General features: G+C 40.9%; 1 protein-coding gene across 1 annotated transcript; it reads left to right on the forward strand.

The window, feature by feature from the left end:
* Nucleotides 1-1,142: 1,142 nt before the first annotated feature.
* On the forward strand, nt 1,143-20,805 carry LOC128938708 (uncharacterized). The gene is made up of 6 exons (XM_054279053.1): nt 1,143-1,151; nt 1,423-1,626; nt 3,771-4,007; nt 5,421-5,498; nt 7,226-7,321; nt 20,280-20,805. Exons 1-6 carry the CDS (start codon nt 1,143-1,145, stop codon nt 20,430-20,432), a joined length of 777 nt encoding a protein of 258 aa, XP_054135028.1. The 3' UTR covers nt 20,433-20,805.
* The last annotated feature ends 1,828 nt before the right edge of the window (nt 20,806-22,633 follow it).

The following is a 22,633-nucleotide window of genomic DNA, read 5'->3' on the forward strand; positions in this document are numbered from 1 at the left end:
TTCTTATTCAAGACGAGTGGGAAGAAATATCAGGAGATATCCTGCCTTGCATTTTGAATTGTCAGGAGGAAAGGGAGACGCTGCTGTGTTGTGATTGTTTGTGCTGCTTTCCCATTGATCAACTAAATTGACAATCAGCTCCACTGTCCTGAGCAATGTGGCTTAGAATAAGCAGGAATATGGGCTATTTACCAGCAAATAGCAATATCACTGAGTGTCAGTGCCATTCAAAATGTGGTTTAACAGCAAATCTCCTGGAGGAAAAGGCCAATCATGCCTTTCATGTACAATACAAATAATCCTGTGATGGGGTTATCGTCTCTTCAAGACTCACAGAAAGGTCTAGACTGTTTTCCAATGAGATGCTGGGATACTGTCCATTTCCTAGTGTTTTCAGCCATCCTAAAACTGAAAGCAAATGAAGAATCCCAAGGGGACAACCTTCTTTGGCAGCTGAAGATGAATCAGTGTGTCCAGCATGAACAGTCTTGTCCTATTTCCTTGTCTTTTTCCACCTTAGATCAAATAGAGATGGTGACATCTGGGTTGCTTGTAGCAGCAGCATATCTGTGTGTGTGTGTGAATGTAACCATTCTGCATTTAAAAAGGAAAACAAAGCTTTTTTTTTTTTTTGCCGAAAATTGTTTGTGTTTGTTTTCTCCATTGATGAACCTTATTTGGCATCAGGCTGCTTTTTGCCACTGGATTTGTATTACTGTAAGAAAATGCAGAAATGAGATTTAAAGAAAGCTTCAAAGAAAGATAAAGGTTACTTTGAAAAATTGCTTCTAAAATTCAGCACGTAAGCAACCTTGACACAACTTGTCATGTATAAACTTCTCAGTGAGAAAGGTGGAGTATTTTGGATACAAATAAGTAATGGACATTTTGAGATAACTCAACTATAATCACTTTGTAAATCAGCAATCCTTAAAAGATCAGTTAAGTGTTGTGGTTTCTATTGGTATCATTCAACAAATGAAACATTTTATTTAATGAATAATGAAGAGGGGAGTGACTTGATAGTTTTTTTAACTCAGGTCATGAGGTGAGATGGTCACTAAAGGTCTGAGTATTCTTGTTTGTTTTCTCAGTACTACACTTTATTGAAGACTGTTGTCCCTCATTAATTCTTCTTTATGATGCTGAAGGTAGGTTTGGTCGCATGCTCTTACAAGTCCTTAAAGGCTTCCACTATTCTCAGCAGCCTCTGTTTGCTCTTTGTATCACCAGTAACACCCATTAACTGGCAGAGTGTCTCTGTGGGACTGAAGGTACTTCTAAAGGTAAAAAAGGGAAATGCAGGATTTGCAAGAATATGAAATACCTTGCAGAACTTGCCAGGAGTTTCTGCACTTACATACCTCAACTGCTTGCTTAAAATCTATTCATTGCCTTTTTTTAATGTCCTCTTTCCCTCAGGACTCAATTAAGTGGCTTCCCAAGTCTCCCAAACTGCACAGTGGCCATAACTGGAGCTCCCAGGGCTCTCGCTGGGCCTCACTGAAAGGGAGGGAAGGTTTTCCTGGTGGTAACCTGTACAAATTCAGCTCTGCCAATGGGAGATGGAGAGAAGGGAGGATCAGTCCCGAGCAAGAAGCAGAGGAACTCGAGGATCCTGATGATGTAAGTAGTCTTGAAATTGGGAGAGACAGTGTGCATCTGTGAAGAGGCTGCAGCTGCTCACACTGCTGTGCAGCAGAGCACGTTGGGTTTGTGGGACCTGCACTGCTCATACTCTCATGTCCTTGCTTGTGCTGAGGGTACAGAGCTATGTTCAATATTTCCTTCACTTTGCTTGCAATTAATCCATCCAACCCTCAAGAGTACAGTTTGACCTGCAGGTTAAGATGGGTAACCTGAGCAGTGATGAGACATGTTTTGTACTGGACTCTGCTTACATCCCCAGTCACCAAGCTCCCTCCATCTCTTTCAGGTAAGTGGGTTGCTGGCAGCACTTGGGGCTCAGCATCTGCCTAGGCCTGGATGCTAGAAAAGTGAGGTTGCAGTGCTCCTCCACTGCATGTTGATTTTGGGTGCTGCTCCTCCAGGATGCTGATGCCTCTGAGCCCCTTCCTGCTGTAATTTCTCCAGCCTGTGCCTGCCAGGTGTCTGTCACCTGTGCTGCAGCCTGCCTTTCCTCTTGGTCCTGGCCTGGGAAAAGGAGATGGGGATTGCACTCTTGCAGCCTTTCCCTTTCAGAGCATTGCTCGCCATTCTTCCTGATGTTAGCTGGGAGATGAGGCAGGAATTGGGGCTCCTGCTCCTCTTCCAGGACCTCTGCTTCCTTCCTATCCCCTGTGGGTGCTGCTGGTGTGCCCCCTCCTCCAGCCTGCACTCCTGGCTCTTGCTCATGGCCTTCTTCCCTGGCACCCACAGCCCTGCAGAGTGTCCAGCTTAGTCAGCCTGGCATTCTAAAGAGAAATCTCTCTCAAGAGAGGAAAGGTAATAAATGTTTTATGTGAGTCAAAGCTAAGCAAATTCCCTTTTAAGTGAAAATGGGAAGCAATCATGCCTTTTACGCTTTCCCTGGGGTTGGCAATGCTTTTTTCCATCCTAACCAAAAAGAGATTGTGGGAAAGTGCCAATATAGATTGAAAAATAAACTGTCCAGTGGGGTTCTGCACAGCTGTTCAAGGTAATACCACTGCTTTTTATTTTGGTATTAAACTTCCAGGCTTAGAAAAACACTTATGGGGTTTATTTTCAGAGGTGTTGATGTGTGTTTGCTGCATTGTTTTACTGCCAACAGGAGAGAGAAGGATTTGGGCAATACAAAGATCTGATTTGACAGGAACTCATCAAATTAAGGAGCAAAAATCAGCTAAATATAAGTAAAGCTTTCCTAAAATGTGAGCAGAATTTGAGCAGTGTGTCTGAATTTAACTTAACCCCTTGTCAGAAATAACTGATAGCTGGAAAACATCACTACATTTTGCAGTCAAACCTGCCTGAAGCATTAATTGTTTGGTGGATGTATTTTAATTGTGTATTTCTCTCTTCAAGCCCTTGTGGTTTAGCAAAGCATTGGGTGACATTGAGAGCTCCTCACTGCATCTCACAGTAGGTTAACCCTAGGGCCAGGCTTTAGTATGCATCACCTTTGAGGTTCCATTTCCAGAGGACTCCTAAATCATTTAAGTTTGCAGCTCTCCACTCACTGCCATTTGCAACTGAAGTCAATCCAATGACTGAAACAAAGTCTTGGATACATAGATGCAAGGTAGGGCCTTGCCTTCCCTCTCACACCTATGCTCCCAAGAATGGAATGTGAGTTTTGAGGAACTATGAGAAACATATTTTATTTTCTGTGTGGAAATATCTTTCCTTTGCCTTGTGTGTGTGGTTCCATCCCCCAGAAGAGTGGATTCAGTGCTACAGAGCTGCCAGAGGCTGCCCAAAATAATCTTGTTCTCACTGCACTGCCATTTTCACAGGGCATTGCAGGATTTGTGCACATATGGATATGTGTATGTTACCTGTGCTTGTGTGTGCCAGGGAGTCTAGTGAAAGGATGTACGAAATCCCAGTCCTCTCCCTATTCCCACAATTTCAACCCCAGCGTTGAAGGCAAAACATGCCCAGAGAAAGAATGGTAAAAGAAATCTTTGTACGTTTGCTGTAAAGTTCCAGTTTTGTTTTCAATGAAATAAATTCTGTCATACAGCAATGTGAGGGTGAGGAACAAGTCTATGTTAGCACGGGTAGGGTGTGTGTTTCAGATTCTCCTTGCTGTTGCTGTGTTCACCTTTTTTATCGTTAACCCTCAGGAACCTATCTCCAAGTTTTCTGGCAGCCTTTTTGATAGCAACGACAGCGCGCGAGATCAAAGAAACAGCAGAGCAACGCTCCAAGAAAAGCACAAGTTGGCCATGAGGGGGAAGGCTCTTGCAGGGTCTAACAGCAGGGTGCAGCCACCCATGTCAGCAGCAGGCAGCTTCCCCAGCCAGGGCGGCCGCGCCGCCGAGGAGCTGCGCGCGCTGGATGTGCCGCAAACCCCGCTCAAGGTCTGCAACTGCTGCTGCTGCTGCTGTGGGGCACTCCCTGTGGGGCACTCCCTGTGTCTCTGGGGCACTCCCTGTGTCCCCCTGTGGGGCACTCCTGTGTCTCCCTGTGGGGCACTCCTGTGTCTCCCTGTGGGGCACTCCCTGTGTCTCTGGGGCACTCCCTTGTCTGTGGGGCACTCCTCTTGGGTAAGGCAGTTTATGAAAGATGCAAAGAAGGGAGGACATTGCATGGCAGATGTCATGAGGCTTACCTTAAAGTGAGTAAGCTGAGGGTTGTCATTGTTCCCCATGGCTTACATGGAAGAAGAATTTCCTATTTAAAAACCCCAACAAAGCCCACTTTCCTTGCAGCCATGCATCTCACTTCATGTATCCAGCACTAGTACTTTGAGGCCTAGTCAGAGGTACGTGCAGGTGGGCCCTGAGCTGAATGCAGTTCATTCAGTCCATGGTTTCACAACAGTGATGTCTTGCATGTGCCAGAATTGAAGTGTAGCACCATTTTTCACAGGGCTGGGCTCTTCAGGAGCATGTCTGATGGTGTTCAGAGTGGGAGGCAGATTTTCAATGCTCACATAATTAAGAGGCAATATTTTTGATTATTCAGGTCACTTATCCGTTATAATTCTTTTCCAGGTAACCATTACTGTGTGCAGTCAAATGGGGAGCCTTGGCATTAGCATTGCTGGTGGAAAGGGCTCATCTTCATGTAAAGAAAGTGATGAGGTGCATTTCATTTTTAAAAATTTGTCTAGAGATTGTTAGGAATAGAGTGATGAGTGGTTCCTTGAGTTGTTGTGTTTTGTTGTTTGCTTTCTGAGATTGTCCTTCCTGTAACATTTCCATCTTTCTAAAGCTAGCAAGGGTAAACAGAGGTAGCTTATTTCCCAGAGTAGACTCTGGCATTACATTTTGATGGAGAGCTGCAGAAGGGATGATTTGGGAGAGATACCGAAATGTAAACCAATGATTTTGCAAAGGCAACCTGATGGCTGAAACACTGTTGCCTAAGTCTCATTTTCTGCCTCAATTTGGAGTCACTCCCTTGGCAATCTACATGCCTCTCCCATCTCATTTGCTCATTCCCAGGAGCTAACTTGATTTGAGAGAAATATTTCACACATCTTTTCACTGATTTTTCTTTTAAATAAATCTTTGTTTTCCAGTCTGTTCCCCATGGCACAGTGTAAACAATTACTGACTTTTGTTCATTGTTGTATGTGTCTGTATGTGTCTGCCATGGAGGCTTTTTTTTTTTGTCTAGCCAATGTGCTAAGGCATCTAGTTTTTAATTTTATGGAGGCAACAAAACAATAAATCTTGAAAATTAATTACTTCCCATTTGCTTTTTATATCAATGGGAGAACAATGGGAGAAACTGTCACTTCTGAAACCTGTGTTTTGTGTTACCAGGGGATCCTGATTGCGCGGCTGCCAAAAGATGCTCCACCAGACTTGGCTGGTGTACAAGCAGGAGACAGAGTGGCTGAGGTAGATGGGTTGTTTGTCACTGTGGAGTGTGTTCTCTTGTTGTTGTCTTTAAATCAAACCACTTAGAGTTGGGGAACTTGACATCCACATCTAGGCTGACCTTAGCTTTTTAGATGCTTGCCATTATGAAGAAATTATAATAACATTAAATTGTTGTATTCCTTCTTATTGTGTTCTAGTTGTCAGATCTTTGTGTTCAAAGTGCTTAACAAAATATTATTCACTTAAATGAATTATTTACAAAGGAAAATAATGGTCTTAAGTGGTAATGTAAGTATAAATGAAGTATTTGATCCAAGAAGCTTTCTTGTGACATGGTATTAGATTTACTAGATGAGTTCATTACACTTGCAACAAAGAAATATAAACTAGATGAGCTTGTTTCCCCAAGGTAATTTTTGGTGGGAAGAGAACAGCTCAAAATAACTCCCCTGATGGAGGCTTGCAGTGCCAGGGGATAAAAGTGCCCCTCGGGCTGCTCCACATCAAGCCTCATCTTTCCTAGCACAAGCCACATTCTTGAGCTTCAGAATTTCTCAAGAACAATGGGGAAAAAATGGCCACATACAATTTTGTGTTATCAACATTTGATGTGCTGTTTGGTTTCTACCTGCTGAGAATGGTGGAGTAGGAAGAGAACCTCTACAAAATTACTTTGAAGTGTAACTGGCCCATATTTCTTTCAGCTCTTGTTCTCTTAAACTGTCATTTATACTTGGTTATATTAATAGTTTTTGTTCCAGCAGGTCCATGTTGAATTAAGGTGGGATAGAGCAAGCAATATTGTCTGTCTGTTAAATTGTCAGGAATAATGATACAATCTATATCAGCCAAAGACTTTAATGATAAATTAATCTAATAATTTTGTAAAACTATGTTATGGAGTTATTAATAGAGGGTGGTGTTCCATAATATGTAAATATTGTGATAGTTTGACAATTCTTAAAAGGTCAGTTGTAGATAAAAATCTGTATAATTTTGCGTTTTTTCTTTAATGAAAAGTATTGTAACAAATGGGAGACAATGTAAATACTTCTCTACATATTTCACATTATCAGATGATTAGGGAAAAAACCACAGGAATTTTAGTTACTGTAGCTTTACTTTCTGAACAGAGCTTCTGATCAATTTAGTATCTTAAAAATCAACCCCATTGCTCAGGTTCCTCCATAAGGCTATCATTAAATATTTGTTTTGGGGACTATTTGGAATATACTAGGTGTTAATGTCTGTTCACTTAATCAATAGTGAAATAAGTGAAAAAGAAGAAATTTCTGTTCCATCCTGTTCTGCGCTGCTGCTATTGTACAAATAGTTAGAATTTCTCCATCTCCCACAAGATGGCAGAATCATTCATCTGTTTAAAGAATATAGAAAACAACTCTCTGCTTTTTCTGTCTGTGTGTGTGACAAGAAGGAATTAATGGGGTGTGCTATAGAAATACTGCTGTTTTTACCACAGGACTAATCTGTGTACAAATAACAAGCATGTTGCTCTTGACACTGTGTGTTACAACTTCTTATTCTTGAACTGGTAATTTCAACAGTTCAAATATAAAATTCACCAAAAATGGGAAACAGCAGGAATTGCAATTTTATTTGCTTTTGCTGTACAAACACATGGAGCAATAGGGCCAGGTGTTTGTATACTAACTTGAGAGGGAGGGAACTCCTCTTCTTAAACAGCATTCAGAATAAAAATATGTTCCTGGTGTTTTCTTTTAAAGGCAACCTTTGTTTCAGAGCCTGCTGCCCTTCATGCTGGTCCTGCTGAAGCTTCCCCCAAGGGCAGCCCCTCCCCGACAGTCAACCACGTCATAACAGTGAGTAGGATGTCCCCAATAAATAACAAATCTCTCTTACCCAAGAAATTTGTGTTGTCCTAATGTTTGTGCTGTTTTTACATTAATGGTAGTAAAGACTAGCACAGAACTCAACACATGTCCAAGATCAGAGACCCTACCAAGGATTTAGGGGCTGTCCCTGCAGCTGGGACATGGCTTCTGGAGGAGCTCAGCTCCTGGGTGAGCACCCAGCTTCTGAAGCACTCTGCTTTGGGGACTTCAGGGTGGTGTCCATTCCCCCAGTTTGAATCATTGTTCTGTTGTCTGGGCTCTGTCTCTAGCTAATGCAAGGAGCAGCATTTCCAGGGTCCCTCTTTTAGGAGGGAGAGGGTGAAGTGCTGCCTGGAGGTGGTGACCATTTTCCTCTTCTGACTGGAGGGGGAACTTGTGTCACAGGCTAAGACAGGCCTGTATTTTAGGTGACTGGTGAGAGAAAGCTTACAGGAGGCAACAGCTGGGTCTGCAGGGTGGCTTTTAGAAATGCACCTTTTTGAACTTCTCTAGCAAGTTCAACTCTCTGAAGACCTACCCTCATCTTGGTCATCTATGAGTACCACTGATGAAACTATGGCTTTACTAGGAAGATACAATAAGATCAAGGTATCTGAATAATTAAGGTCAAAAAGCATCTTACTTGTGTGGAGCTTGAAGTTCCAGGAAGCAACAACTGTTCCTCCTTCAGCAAATGCCAGAGGAATGCTTTGTTTGATTCGTCTTCTTTCAGTCTTTGTTTAAATCTTTCTCCATGAATACCATTCACAACCCAGCTAATCACAAAAAATGAAAGTATGTATATTATATAAAAGACTGTAATCAAAGACCATATCAGTGTTTGTAAACCATTTAGATAACTGAAGTGATTTGTTAGTTGACTGAAAAAGTAGCACATAGATCATTCAACTGTTTTTCTCTGGTTTCCCATGTTAGTCATTGTCACTCAAACTGTGTTTGACATGTTGAGCTACAGTTTTTGTCCATGAGATAAAGCAAGGTTTTCCCTTCTATTAGTTGCTTAAGGAAACTTATTTTGAGGCCTCTGGCCTCCAACATTATCTTGTAGATCATCATTTAGGCCAGTTTTATTTTTCAGCTTAAAACACTTCATTTTGGGGTTTTTTTTGGTCCAGTTTTTCCTGGTAGCTGTTTCTTAGTCTTTATCAGCATTGCATGAAGCATGAGGCTTCCTGTTAGAGGAACCACTGTTGGAAGGATTTATTCACACATTGGCAGTGGCCTGGATCTGTTGCAGTAGTGTCTGACTTTTAGTATTTTCACCCAAAAAGGAGAAATTACTGTATTTTTATGTTGTATGTCTCCCTTTAAAGTTCTTCAGGTGCAGTGGGGGGAGGAGGCAGATTAGACTGAGATACTTAGAGCAGAGTACTCAGAGGGTATAAACTGGCTGAATAAATTGTGAGTGTCAAAAGTGCAAGTTCTTTTGTGAAGAAACATTTGTATTTCTGGTTTTGTTTCTTTTTTTTGAAATCAAAATCTTTATGCTGTAGCAAATGATACATGTTATTGCCTATAACCTGGAGCAGCATTCATCAATTTTAGGGATTATGGGCTTGTGGGGAGTATCCTGCTGACTTGGGACTGTTCAATTTCTCATCTGTTCTCACTTTGAAGTCCCTCTTATTTCTCAGTAACTGAAGGAAATCCTATTATCTGAAAAATGTTTAGAGCCTGGCTTCTCATGGAGGACTTGCTTTGCATGTTCAGATAAGCAGGTGGCAGTAGGACCTTAATGCAGAATCTTCTTCTGTGCTAGGAATATAGGAAGGTTCATTTCCTTTGTGTTTCTGATCAGGTTTCAATAGAAGATGGTTGTGTCTACATCAGGGGAGGGAAGGATTGAAGCATCATGGCAGAGAAACCAGAGACTCCTATTAGTATTCTGCAAAAACTGAGTATGTGCCAGATGGTGTCATCCTTCTTCTCCCTCTCTTCCATGTCATCATCCTGCCTTCCAGCAGATACTGTCTTCATCTGTTTATTTTTATTGAATTTTAATAAACATCTTCTTTGCATATGCTCTCTGTGATAATATTTGTCTCATTCTTGTAGGCACAGCCCATCTCTGAGCCAGCTGCTCTGGCATTACAGCAGGCAATGCTGCTGCCAGGTTCAGGTTTCCTCTCTGTTTTCCCAGACCAGGCTTGGTTGCTCTAACTGCTTCTAAAAGGCTCATGTAATTGTCAACTCATCCAGCCAAACTCAATTTCAAACCCTTTGTGTCAGCTTTGGGATTTCATGACAGTGTGAATGACCAGTAATTAATTGGACAAACTAAATGTTCTTTCACAGTGAGTCATTGTTTTGCAAAGGAAAAATGAGAATCTTCCTTGGTTTTAATTATAATTGAGTATTTTGCTGACATGTAGCTAGAGGGCTCAGAACTTTAATTACAAGTAGATAGCTTTTACATACAGTATTTTATAAACTTGCCTCAGTTATGCTAATCACACCTCAAAATTATGAAAATGTATTTATATATATATTAAATAAAGTCTTAACATTTGAATTAAACCTAAACAAAAAAAAAAATCAGGTATATAAACAAATGCCCATGCTGACTTTAACAGAAGGAACTTTAACTTGAATTCTGAAGTCTTCATTTCCAGTTTTGTTATTGTTTCATATCCATCCTCTCAAACATAGAGCCAACTCTTCACAATCTTTCTCCATCATAAATATTTTCATTCAACCTCTGACTGAAATTCCCAGAGGATTTTGTCTGACTGAATGGAGAGTGTTGACAGGTTTCAGCATTTTCTATAATTTCATAATTATTTTCCATAATTTAATTCTATAATTTCATCATCATGCCATCTTCTTTGACTCATTTTTGGGGCTATTAACATAATAAGGATATTAGGTAGATTGTAATTAATATCAAGTCTGCAAGATATTTCAATCTAGTATTTAACTTAAATTGTTAGCATATTATTTGATTTAATTTTATGCCATTGCCCTGGGAATTTCCTCAATTGTATTTTTTCATTTAGTTCACCAGGGGTACAAGTGTCACTGATAGTGGCATTTTCAAGGATGGTTAAAGTAAGAATTACCAATTAAAAGTGATTGTGTAGATAAATAAAAGGTGAAGCTTACAGTACTGAAAAAAATCTGAAGAACTTCTTTAGAAGGCTAAAAAAGCCAAATTTTTTGGCTGCTGTGTTAAAAATCCAGAGATACCAAACGTTCCTAAATCTGCTGAGAAAACAGACGAGTGTACCAGAACCTGTAATGTGTATCAAAATGAAATCCTCTTGTGCCTGCAGAAGGTGCATAAGCAGGTACACCATCTCCCACAGTATGCAGGTCTTCTGCCTTTGTCTCATATGGTTCACGTGCAAGTTGTGAGAAGTCTTACATGGATGAGAATCCCAGCAGATCTACCTGCTTCATTTCTAACTGATAGACTTTCCAAGAAAAAACCTCGATCCACTTACATTAGTTAAAAATCTTCAAAAATCTAATTATCAAGCTCTTTCTTTATTCATCTGAGCATGTTCTAAACATAGCAGAAAGCCAAAGTCATACAACATAAAATAAAACTTTTGTTTCTTTAATCATTGTCTTACTTTGTTGAAATTTAAAAGCAAAGCCAGTGGAGTACTCAGGTCAGAGGAGCAGAATAAAAGGAGACAACTAAAGTGAGATTCAGAATGTCCTTGTCATGAACAAAGCCAGGTTTCTTCATAAGCTTGTTTCCAACAGGAAAGACCTTGCTCACATCACATAGAGTGTTTGACTGACCTATAGCACCATAAGATCTACTATTTCAAGTTTCTTATGAGGAACTGTTTTATCCCATCTCCAAAACATTTTCATGACTCTTTTAATCTTACCAGGCAAGGGTGTTTGTGTTTTTATGTTATTCTTTTTTCTATTCTGACAAGCTAAGTTTGTTTAAGAAGTCAGGAATCCAACTCTCCCCTGCCTTGCATCTGGTGCAGGTTTACATGTGTTTCTAAAGAATCCTGTGAGCCTTGTTGGGTGAGGTAACCTTAGTCCTGCTGTGAGCTCCAGTGGAGTGTGAGCACCCATGTGCCATGGGATTGCCTCCTCCATTTCATCTCCTGGTTTGCTTCTGCTTTTATCTAAGCAACTGAGCAGTTCTGAGTCACGATGAAAGATGGAACATAAAAGGTGTGTGTTGTAGACACTGTGTTTGTCTCCATAGTGTAGTGGTTAGCAACTTATTTTGTGAATTTGAAATTAAGTTCCTGCTCCCAACAAATGCTTCTGTTTGCACAGTGTATCTTTTTCCTCTCTTCCTTTTAAGTAGTTTTCTCACACACTCAGTCAAAACTGACTCATTTCAAACTTTAAGTTCTTGGATTTTGCAAAGCTTGTAATTAACAATGCTAAATAGGAAAAACCTTTTAAAAAGACAGGGACATTAATTGATCTTTTCAAGTTACCATATTAAAATATGTCCAAGTGAGAGAAAATCTACAAAGTGAGCCCATCATATGGGAGACAATATAAGCACTGCAGATAATATAAGCAAAAACATACAAAAGCCAGACTCCAGCAAGGCACCTTGAACTGGGCTGTAGGACAGCATATTATTTGAGAATAAAAGAGGATAAGTGTTTAAAGAACTACACAAATAATAAACAATGTCCTCCCTGGTGAAAAGCGTCTCATGGACTCTGGGAGTGCTGGAGGGGAAGAGACTGCACTGAGTTCCTGCAGGCTTCCAGACAGCCACTGCCTTCCACAGGGGTGATGAGTTTTCTTCAAAAAAAATCAAAGGATTGGCAACTTGGACCATGGGTAGCACTGCTTATGGGGGCAATGCCTTTTAAGTCTCCTGATGTGGTCAGAGCAATGCATTTTCTTTGATGTTTTTATAGCATCAGGCCATAAATGATTACATACTTATATGAAAGCACTGATATAAAAATCTGTAAGTCAGGTTCCAGTGTCAGGGAAGTTACTATCCAGTGGTACATTAGAAGATGAAAGAAATGGACCAAGGACAATTTTTCATACACAATTTGAATCATATAAAAGCCTTTTGTGCTTGCCAACATTGCAGATATGACATGATGAGAATTGATCTTCCATTTTTGTGTTGAGTTTGACATAGCTCCATCTTTCTTGCCTTGTGCATTGCCCTTGGGAGGCACTTGGCAGAGAGCAAGAACAGAAAGGAGCTTTGCTCTAAATGTGACATGACCAAATGTTATATATACTGCATGCTGGAAGACAGATAAAATGTGCAAGATGTTCTCTTGCTATTCCAAGAAGTAGAGAAAATACTCAGTTTTAAAACTGGACTATAAAATATATCAATATCTAGAAAATTCACTCAAATTTCCATAGAATCATGGAGTGGTTTGGGTCAGAATGTACCTTTAAAGGCCATCTTGTACCCCACTTGTAGTGACCAGGGATATCTTCCACTAGAGCAAGTTGCTCAGAGCTCTGTCCAACCTGTCCTTGAATATTTCCAGGAATGGGGAATCCACATGTGTCTGAGTAACCTGTTCCACTGTTTTAGTGCTTGTCTGGTTCACTGACTTCCAAGAAATCATATCGAGCTGAATTAGATTTTGAAATTAATCACTGTGCACAGTGTGGGAACAGCGACAGGGAAGAGGGATGGGCTGGTGGGGCAGCCCCTGCTCAGGCCCTCACCAGGGCTGCACACAAAACTGAGGCAGCACTTCCAGAAGCATGGTGCCAAATGCTCTGTCAGAGCTTGAGAGTGCTGTGGCTGCTCCAAGGGCAAGGATGAACTGAATTATGTGCTGCCCTCTCCCAGCCCCAGGCAACAAAGGTGTTGTCATGAGCTGGTTGCTCCCTGAGTTCAGCAGCACAGGTCACACACATCCCTTGTGCAGAGCTCTTCTGTAGCCAGGTGTAATGAGGAGCTTCATCCATGCCTCACCAAAGATTCATCTTCCCCAGAGTGTAGGAGAGGTTTATATCTCTCTCTCTCCATCCGACTTTACAATTTCTGGGGTTTGGCCAGAGGTCAAACACAGCAGTAAAACAGCAGTAAAATAACCTTGTAAAGTGCTGGGGAAAGGGATGCAGCCAGGGATTTGTACAACCAGGAGAGCTGAGGGTGCACCATAAAACACCAGCTTATTGAAGTGACCCTGATATGCTGTGGAAGGAGAGCTGTGTTGAACGCCTGGACGGGGTTTCCAGGTTCCTGTGTTTCCATACCTGCAGCTGAGCATCAGCTGGTTTGTGTCCCCTTGGCCCTGCCCCAGCTGTGCCCTGGCTGCTGTGCCCGCTCCCGCCTGGAGGTGGGGTTGCTTGTGAGTAATTAACTCACAGGGAGATAATAGGATCTCTTTCTCTCTTTGACTTGTATTTCCTTGTTTCTTTTTGGGGAAAAGGTTGGTTTTTTTCTATTGCTGCTGACATTGCTTCAGTTAAGAGCACATCAGATGCTGCTTTGCTGTGAACTGTGCAGCTCAGATCTGTCCTTTCTCTGCTGTTCTGTTGGATGCGTTTTTGCATTCTCTTTTAAAATTTTTTATTTAAAAGTCCAGCTGTGTAATGTTTTTTAGGCATGAGTAAATGCCCTACTTTGCTAAATTAGATTTAGACAGTTTCTTCTGTGAATACAGTCATTATCAAATGTGATCTTTTGCATCTAGCAAAGGACTGTTTTCATTGTTTAGTGAGAAGTCTAAATGTCCTGTTAAGGTCTAAAAAACGACTTCCATTCCCAGTCATGATAAAACAGGTAAGACTAAGGATGAAATCATAAAATTATTCATGAGGTTTACATAACCCCCTGCACATGCTCTCAACTGTGTTGATAATTTTGTTTTCTCCTGTTTTCCCCAGTTAAGGGTACCATCCTTAGCACTGGAGTCACTACAAATCATCTGTAAAGTCAAATTTTAAAAATATGCATTATTTAAATACAAATTTTAATATGAGCAGAGCTAGGCAAGCATTCCTATTACAGGTATTTTCTAGCTGGGGAAGATTTTCTTTTAAAATTTACCTGTTTGAACTGGAGTTAAAAGTATGTCTGGTTTTCTTGCTAAAAAAGGTCAATCCAAATTCTTTGTTCTTGACCTTATTTCATCAAACTTTGGCCTTTCATGTGTCATTTCACCTCTGTCCCCAGCTGCTGGCCCTGCTGCCAGCTGTGATTTGCCCTGTCACTGCTGGCTATGCCTTTGATGAGAAGCTTGGGCTGTAGCTGTGACTGTTGCCTTGAGAACTTCCCTCTCTGGCTAATATTGGAGTATGGATCTATGGGCTGGGAGAGACCAAGGGAAGGGAAAGAAAAACAAGATGATGGGGTTTGTTCTGTTCAGTTTTAGTTTAGAAAAAAAAAAAGAAAAGACATAATGAACCATCTTTTACGGACTATTCTGCAATGTTTTGGACAGGCGTTTTGGCTAGAAGTAGGCAAGGAAAGCATATGTGCATCTGGAAGTTAAAAATTATTGGATGTTAACCTGTTGGCAAGACATCTCATTTATCACATTTTATTTTAAAAACTGCTTTCAAGCATTATAGTTAGTTGTGGGATTGTTCCTATCCTGAATTTTTGCAGCCAACACTGCAGCTGAATTGCCCAAGTTGTTTGGATGGCTTAATTTTGCTTCTTCCTGCTGAGGACCAGGCGTGCACAGGCAGCCCCCTGTCTGTGCTCCAGCTGAAGGACTCTGAGTTTCAATGTAGGATGTTAATCCTATTAAATGAGAGCATCTGAAATAATTTGATTTTTAGTTATGTGTGATTCAAACAAAATTGATTTTTTTTTAGTGTAGAAAGTCTTAGTGGTTATGTTAGAAAAGTGACAGAAACAAGGTAATGGAAGAAGTTTCCACAGAGAGCCCACTGGTTTTGCTACAGGACATGTCCATTTTGAAGTTTACTTTTTAGGCACTGAAAATGTAATTTCGGGGGAAAATGGAAAAATAGTAACTTGTTTCAAGTAATTAATTATGCATTTTTCTGAAAAAGTATTTTGTGTATTTTGACAATTTGAGATTGAATAGTAGTTCCAATATTATTTAAATAATGATATTTAAAGCATGATGATGGAAAGTGAGTAGGAGGACTTTGCAATTTCAACAGAAGAATTTTAAACAAGTTCAAACACTGCTGAGTAACCACCAGTAGAGAAAACAATGGAATAACAGGAAATCTAGATAATTTGTCCTCCTACACAGGCATAGATTTTTTCTGCAGAATTGTCTACAGAAGATGGAAGTTTCACACCTTCCCACATGCCTTGGACAAGCAGCTCAGGTGCCTGTACTGGAAGGGTTTTCCATTGCCATCCTAAATGTCTCTGTGTTGCCCTGTTTGTAATGGGCAGTGGAAATGCTTCCTCTTTGCTGTGCCGTTTTTTCACATAGGAAATCTGTCCTATCTTCCCTCAATCATGCTGCCCCAGGAAATATACAGTCTAATACAAATAGTAAAGCAAACTCCAAGAGCAAAGCTTGCCTATTGAATAGGGTAATGCTGATGTCAGTGAAAATAAGCAGGGAAAAAAGAAAGCGAAGGTAAAATCCCTCTGGGATTCTGAGAAGAGAAGCACCAAAGAGAAGCACTAGGTTTGAGAAAAGGGTACAACATATATATTATATATAAGTTTAGAGTTGTTGAGCTTTGTTACTTTCATTTGTTTGTGGTTTGTTTTGTTGTTGTTATTTTGTTTTGTTTTAGCAAAACTGAAAGAGTAAAGGAAGCTGATAAAGCTGATATTGTGATATTCCTGGAGCTTGGGTGAATGTGAAGGCAGTGATAGAGAGTGCTGGGCTCTTAGGGGATGGTTCGGTGAAGGTACTTAGGCCACTGCGGTTAGAAATGTGATGTATGTTGCTTTCATCCATTTTGAGTTGGTTTTGCTTTATAGAGGAGCTTGATTGATACCTCTGCTGCAAGGAGAGAGGCACTAGAGGCCTGAGCCTCTTTTCATTTAATTAGACCTTGTACAAATGCATGCTCTGTTACTTAGTTGCATTTGGAATTGCATAATTGGCACCATCCTCAGCTGAGAGTTGTTTTTTCATTGGTCCCTATGATTCAGGTTTGAGGAAATGGGCTCCTCAGCATCCCATCAGGGAGAGAGGCACAGAGGAGGATGCCTGGCTGCAGGACAAGGAGCAGCCATGGTTCAGGGACAGCAGTGGCACAGGTTCACATGGGGTTTCAGAGGGAGAGTGGGCAGGGGAGTGAGCAGAAAGCAGAGGGGCAGAGATGCAGCTGCAATGGGACCAGGACATTTGATTTGTTAGAAAGACTCACCAGAATGTCTCCAAATCAGTGAGTCAGTGTCTGTGTGAGCTTTCACCTACCTGGAGAGGGCACAGAGGGGCTGCTGTGGATCACACCTGAGCCCCTCTTCTCTTGGGAGGGCAGGTTTCCAGCCTCTGCAGCACTTCTGGGCTCAGACACTGTTCAGCCTCTGCTGTAGAAAACTGGTTGTTCATTTAGTGCTGCTTCCTCTTTGCCTGCAGCAACATGAAACACTAGATGTAAGACTTGCCCAACACCATGTGTTTTGTGCAGCAGTTAACACAATCACCTCAGATATGTTGAAGGAGCACTTTTCATCAATGAAACTGATTTTATACTTTCCAGACCTAGTTCTATCATAATATTTGAAAGACAGTATGCAAGCAGTCATGAAATGCTTGAAGAAAATCTCTTTTAGAGAATTAGTTTCAGTTCTTTGGAAACTGGGCAGTAGGAACCACGCTGAAAAAGAGTCAGGTGACTCTGCATTGCTAATGAGATATATGTCAGTCACGGGAAGGTGTGCACATCTCTATTTTTGAGCAGCACAGTACACAAAGAAAGGTCTTCCCTGAGCTTTGAACTGACAGCTCAATGAAATGCAAAGCCTGGTCCTGGATATGAGTGTAGGTAACTGGGAGCACAGACCTCTGCAGTAGTTCTTGAGCTGTCAGATTTTCATTATGTGACCCAGCAAAGCACCTGTATGTATAGATGTGCATTTGCTGCACTGCAAAGCAGCTGGCTGCTGGCTGTTGTTAAGCAAGAAGCATATTTCAGCAAAGATCAGAACTATCCAGTGCAAGGAAAGCTTGTAAATTATGTCATGTGTATATGACAAAAACACATCTTCCCAGGACCTGTAGCTTTGCCAGTGCTTAGGAGCTATGTAGGTTATTTAAAGCTTCCAGAAATGTGCCCTTCTTAGTTTAAACAGAAGAAGGGGGGAATAAAGGTACATAATTGGGTGCTCAGTACACCAGGGTATACACTAGATTTATACATGGTTTTAAAATTAGCTTGCATCTATCAGGGGTGAGGTTCAGCTCTGGACTGACACCTGCACTTTGGTGTCTGTGTGTAGTGTGCTGTGAGCTGAGGGGAGCTGGACCTAATGCTAGGGGAGCCTGGGGAATAATTCATTTCACTTCAATGCAGAATCCTCCTGGCTGAATGTGCAACACCAGAAAGCATCTATATGCTTGTGTTATTTCCTCAATCAAATAATGCTCTTCGAGAAAATAATAGATAAACAATTGAATTGTGTGATGTCAACATTAAATGTTCTCATGAAGTAGAAGTAGCTGATAAAGAAGTAGTTCAACTTTCCTGAAAATTTTCATACGGCTTACAAGATGGCCACTTTATTTATTACACATTATCATCTCACCTGTTTGTTAGATATATTGGATCACCCTTATATGTTTTCATTACATGTGAAACTTTTTTGGAAAGCAGTAAAAAGGAGGATGATTTTGTGCATCAGAGTGAAATTTGTAATAATCCATTCATTGAGAAAAACAATTACTGATACATTATATGACTATACATCAAAAGCTTGACACTGGGTTTTTTTCCTCAGTTACAGAATTTAAATTAATTTTAAAACATTGCAATGATTCTCAAAGAACACAAAGTTCTTGTCCAAACAAAATACGAATCAAAATCATGTATGCATATTTTGCTGTCAAATTTAAACATTTATATTTTCTCTTAATGTTTCCCTTAAATATGTTTTGTCTGTAAAGAAGCTGAAATATGCAATTTTTCAAAGATCAATAATTGATATGATTTATGGTTCTTAATTAATCCTTTATTGCTTTCAGGGGGATGAAATGAATGAATGATGAAGTTAAATTAATTTTTCATATTTACTTGTCTTTATTTTTCAAAAGTATCTTAATCTTCTTTTCACTTAGAGAAGGTTTTTTAAAAAATTAGCTAATGAGAGGAAAAGGCAATTTATCCTAATTTTGCTTTATCAGTGGCTTTTTGGCATAAAACAAAAAATGAAAGGAGGACCAAGGGGAATCATCCTTTATTGGAAATAGTAAGAAACAGAGAGAAAGGATAAGGAAAAGTCTGAGGTACTTAATGCCTTCTTTGCCTCAGTCTTTAATAGCAAGACCAGCTGTTCTCTGGGTGCCAGTCCCCTAACTTGTAACACAGGGATAGGGAGTAGAATGAAAGCCCCATAGTCCAAGGGGAATATCCAACACCTGCTGCACAAGTTAGACACACACAGGTCCATGGGGAATCCAGCCAGGGGTACTGAGAGAGCTGGGGAAGTGCTCACTGAGCCCCTTTCACCATCTCTTGGAATCCTGGCTAACTGGGCAGGTCCCAGCTGACTGGAGGTTGGCAAATGTGATTCCCATCTAGAAGAGGGGCTGGAAGGAGCATCCAGGAAACTTCAACTCAACTGACCTAATCTTCTATGACAAAGTGACCCACTTAGATGTTGTCTATCTAGAATTTAGTAAAGCCTTTGACTTAATTTCCCAGAGCATTCTCCTGGAGAACCTGGCTGCTGATGGTTTGGACAGGGACACTGTTGCTGGGTTCAAACTGGCTGGATGGCCAGGCCCAGAGGATGGTGGTGAATGGTGCTACATTCAGCCGGTGGCTGGTCACTGGTGGTGTTTCCCAGGACTCAGTACTGGGGCCAGTCCTCTTTAATACCTTTATCAATGATTTGGATGAGGGCACTGAGTGCACCCTCAGTCAGTTTGCTGGTGACACCAGGCTGGGTGGCAGTGTTGACCAGCTGGAGGGCAGGAAGGCTGTGCAGAGGGATTTGGACAGGCTAGACTGATGGTCCAAGGCCAGTTGTGTGAGGTTCAGTGAGGCCTAGTGTCAGGTTCTGTCCTTCAGTCACAACAGCCCCATGCAGGGCTACAGGCTGGATGCAGAGTGGAAAAGGACCTGGGGCTGCTGGTTGACACCCAGGTGGGCAGGAAGGGCAGTGCCATCCTGGCCTGTTCCAGCAATAGTGTGGCCAGCAGGAGCAGGGCAGGGATTGTCCCCCTGTGCTCAGCACTGCTGGGGCCACACCTCCAGTGCTGGGTCCAGCTCTGGGCCCCTCACTGTGAGAAAGACACTGAGGGGCTGGAGTGAGTCCAGGGAAGGGCAGTGGGGCTGGGGCAGGGTCTGGAGCACAAGGGCTGTGAGGAGCAGCTGAGGGAGCTGGGGCTGTTTAGCCTGGAGAGGAGGCTCAGAGGAGACCTCATTGCTGTGTACAGCTGCCTGAGATTGTAAAAAGGGAGGGTTTGGTCTCTTCTGCCATGTAACAAGTGACAGGGCAAGAGGAAATGCTCTGAAGTTGTGCCAGGGTAGGCTTATACAGGATATTAGAAAGAAAGTCTTTATTGAAAGGGTGTTCAAGCATCAGAACACATTGCCTAGGGAAGTGGCTGAGTCACCATCCCTGGAGGTATTTAAAAGACATGTAGCTGTGGCACTTAGGGACATGGTTCAGTGGTGGACTTGGCAGTGCTGGGTTAGTAGTTGGACTTTATGATGTTAAATGTCTTTTCCAACCTAAACAATTTTATGATTCTCTATGGTGTTACACCTCTCACATATTTTTTCTCATCACCTGTTTCCCCTGTCCCTTTAAAATATTCCTAATAAACACTTCCCTACTCTTGATCTGATTCTTTTCTCTGAAATCTTTCCCATCTTGCTGAAGATACCTCGGATAATCCTCACACGCCCGTCCACTTCTGATGAAGATGCCGACCAGCTGCCCCCAGACCCGGAGGACTTTGAGCCCGAGGAGCCTGACAGCACAGAAGGCCATGCCTATTCAGACTGTCTGAGCAGTGCTTTCTATCCTCCCTAATAGAGTACTTTGCTGGCAGGAGCTCATGGGTGGTTTCCTTTCCCATTGTTTGATGACATTTAATGTAGTACTTGAACCGCTATGCCTTATTTATAGTGAAAGCCATGACATGGAGGATGGATTTGTGAGGAGACCCTGCTTGTATTTCTTTGCCTTGAACTTCCTTCAGCAAGAACTTGTGAACTGGGAATGAAGTGCACTGGGTCAAGTTCTGTGAATGTCACCACGTGTTTCAGTAGCCACTTGTAAAGGTACCCTGCAGCACCTAAATGTAATGAGAAAAATGCAGGTGATTTTTATTCAGAAGGTACTTTACTCATTTGGAAACACACTGAAAGCAATTGTATAGTTGGGTGGGATTTTTAAAACCTTGTGTCCATGATTTGTGTAAGCAGCTCATCCTTCTATCTCCTCCCAGGTTCCTTTGATTTGTCCCTTTTAATGTCATTTTCTATGAGAATTAAAAAAACACCTGTCTTTAAATAGTCCTTTTTTTTTTTTTTTACCCACTGAGAAATGTTATCTGTGTCGGAATTCTGTATCTCATTCTATTGTAATAAAGAACAGTTTCTCCAGTTATATCAGTAATGTGAATGTATATCAGATTTGAACAGGACCTGTAGGTTGTATTTTATTAGATCCAAATGCAGGAGGCACCTTATGCAACCATGTACCTGAGAGTGAAGTGAGAAGCAATTTCTTATGCAGGAGGAACTGTCTGAAACTTCTTTTTTTCCCCCCACTTGCACATAAGCAGAACACTTAATTTGCCTTACTGCAGTATGCCTGTGTTTCATGTAAATATGTGTGTGTGAGAGGTAAGCACTTAAGAGCAAATTGTCCTGTACAACACTTTTCAATCCTTTAATTCTCTTCACTGCTATTCAGTGCATTGGTTTCTAATGCATTTTAAGCTGTTTAAGAGGAACTGTTTGGGACTGTTCTTTTTTTTGGGGTTCCATGGTGCTGCCTTAACTCAGAGGTAGGGTCTGGCCCTGCTAGACTTGATTGCCATGACTTTCTTTTCATGTACATTAAGTGAGCATTTATGGTTTTTATGATGTTTTTACAGTCTGTTTGCCTGTAAATGTAATATTACACAACCTTACCTGGTAAATGCTCCTATTTTATTCACATTCTTGAGAAAGATTTCTCAGGTGACCATTCATAACTTCAATGAATGCTGGTAGCTGGCTTTTACAGAATTAGAAAGTTCCCAGGAGGGTATGGCTGTCACAAAGAGAGCAATATCTCCTACTAACAAAAGGGGTATTTTATTTTGAAGAGATGGATTTGTGCTAGCAGTGTGATATCAAGTCAATGGCATCCAGTTAGGATTTTTATTATCTTGTACATCTGCATTTTAATTGATGATAGCAGTAGGAATATAAAGCTAACTTCATTCATTTGCAAAATGAACATTATCTTAGAATCTCCTATGACTGTAATATTAAAGACTGTATGATATGCATAAGCATAGGCTTAAATGATATTCATAAATGAAATTTTATTTAAAATATTTGTTTCCCATCTCTTTTCTTCCTCCAAAATATACAGGGCTTTTCCACTATGACTTAATGTTTGATCAATGCACGTTGTAAAAATATCAAATTCAGAACCCACAAATGCTTTGGCCCTCTAGCTTGTAATGCATCATTTACTACTACTTTATTGTGTCTCACTAGACTGCAAAAAAACCCACAAACCCTCAGCTGTTATAAATCAGCCTTAGATTGCAGAACAAGTTGTAGTTGAAAGCTAGTAAAAATAAGAGTTCTGTTGAGAACTTGGTATTTTCTTCCTTTTTACTTCCCATGAACATGTGTTTGTTTTAGATTTTCCATTAGATCTTGGAAATCAAAACAGTTGCTAGCAAAAAGACAAGCTTTTAACCAAATGCTGTCGCCATTCAGGTAAGTTTTAAACACTGAGATTTTTATCTGTCCTTCTTCACTGATTTTCAAGGCAAATTTCATACTGCAGTGTTGAAAATTTTGCTGTGAGTGTTAACACTCTCTATGGACATGCAGCTCTACAAAATATATCAATCAAAGCCTATGCTTATTCAAGCTTTCATTAAAAAAAAAACAACAGTGGCAGTTAATTATGTTTTGCTTTTGCTCTGCCAAAGAGGGGCAGAGGTAAAGGTCAGAAGCTGGTGTCCTTATCAGCACTAAGTAAAGTCTCTTGAGGTTTGGCTG

Source organism: Melozone crissalis, unplaced genomic scaffold (genome assembly GCF_028551555.1).
Source record: "Melozone crissalis strain CALT ecotype California unplaced genomic scaffold, PUWL_Pcris_2 ptg000027l_1, whole genome shotgun sequence".
NCBI classification, from domain to species: domain Eukaryota; kingdom Metazoa; phylum Chordata; class Aves; order Passeriformes; family Passerellidae; genus Melozone; species Melozone crissalis.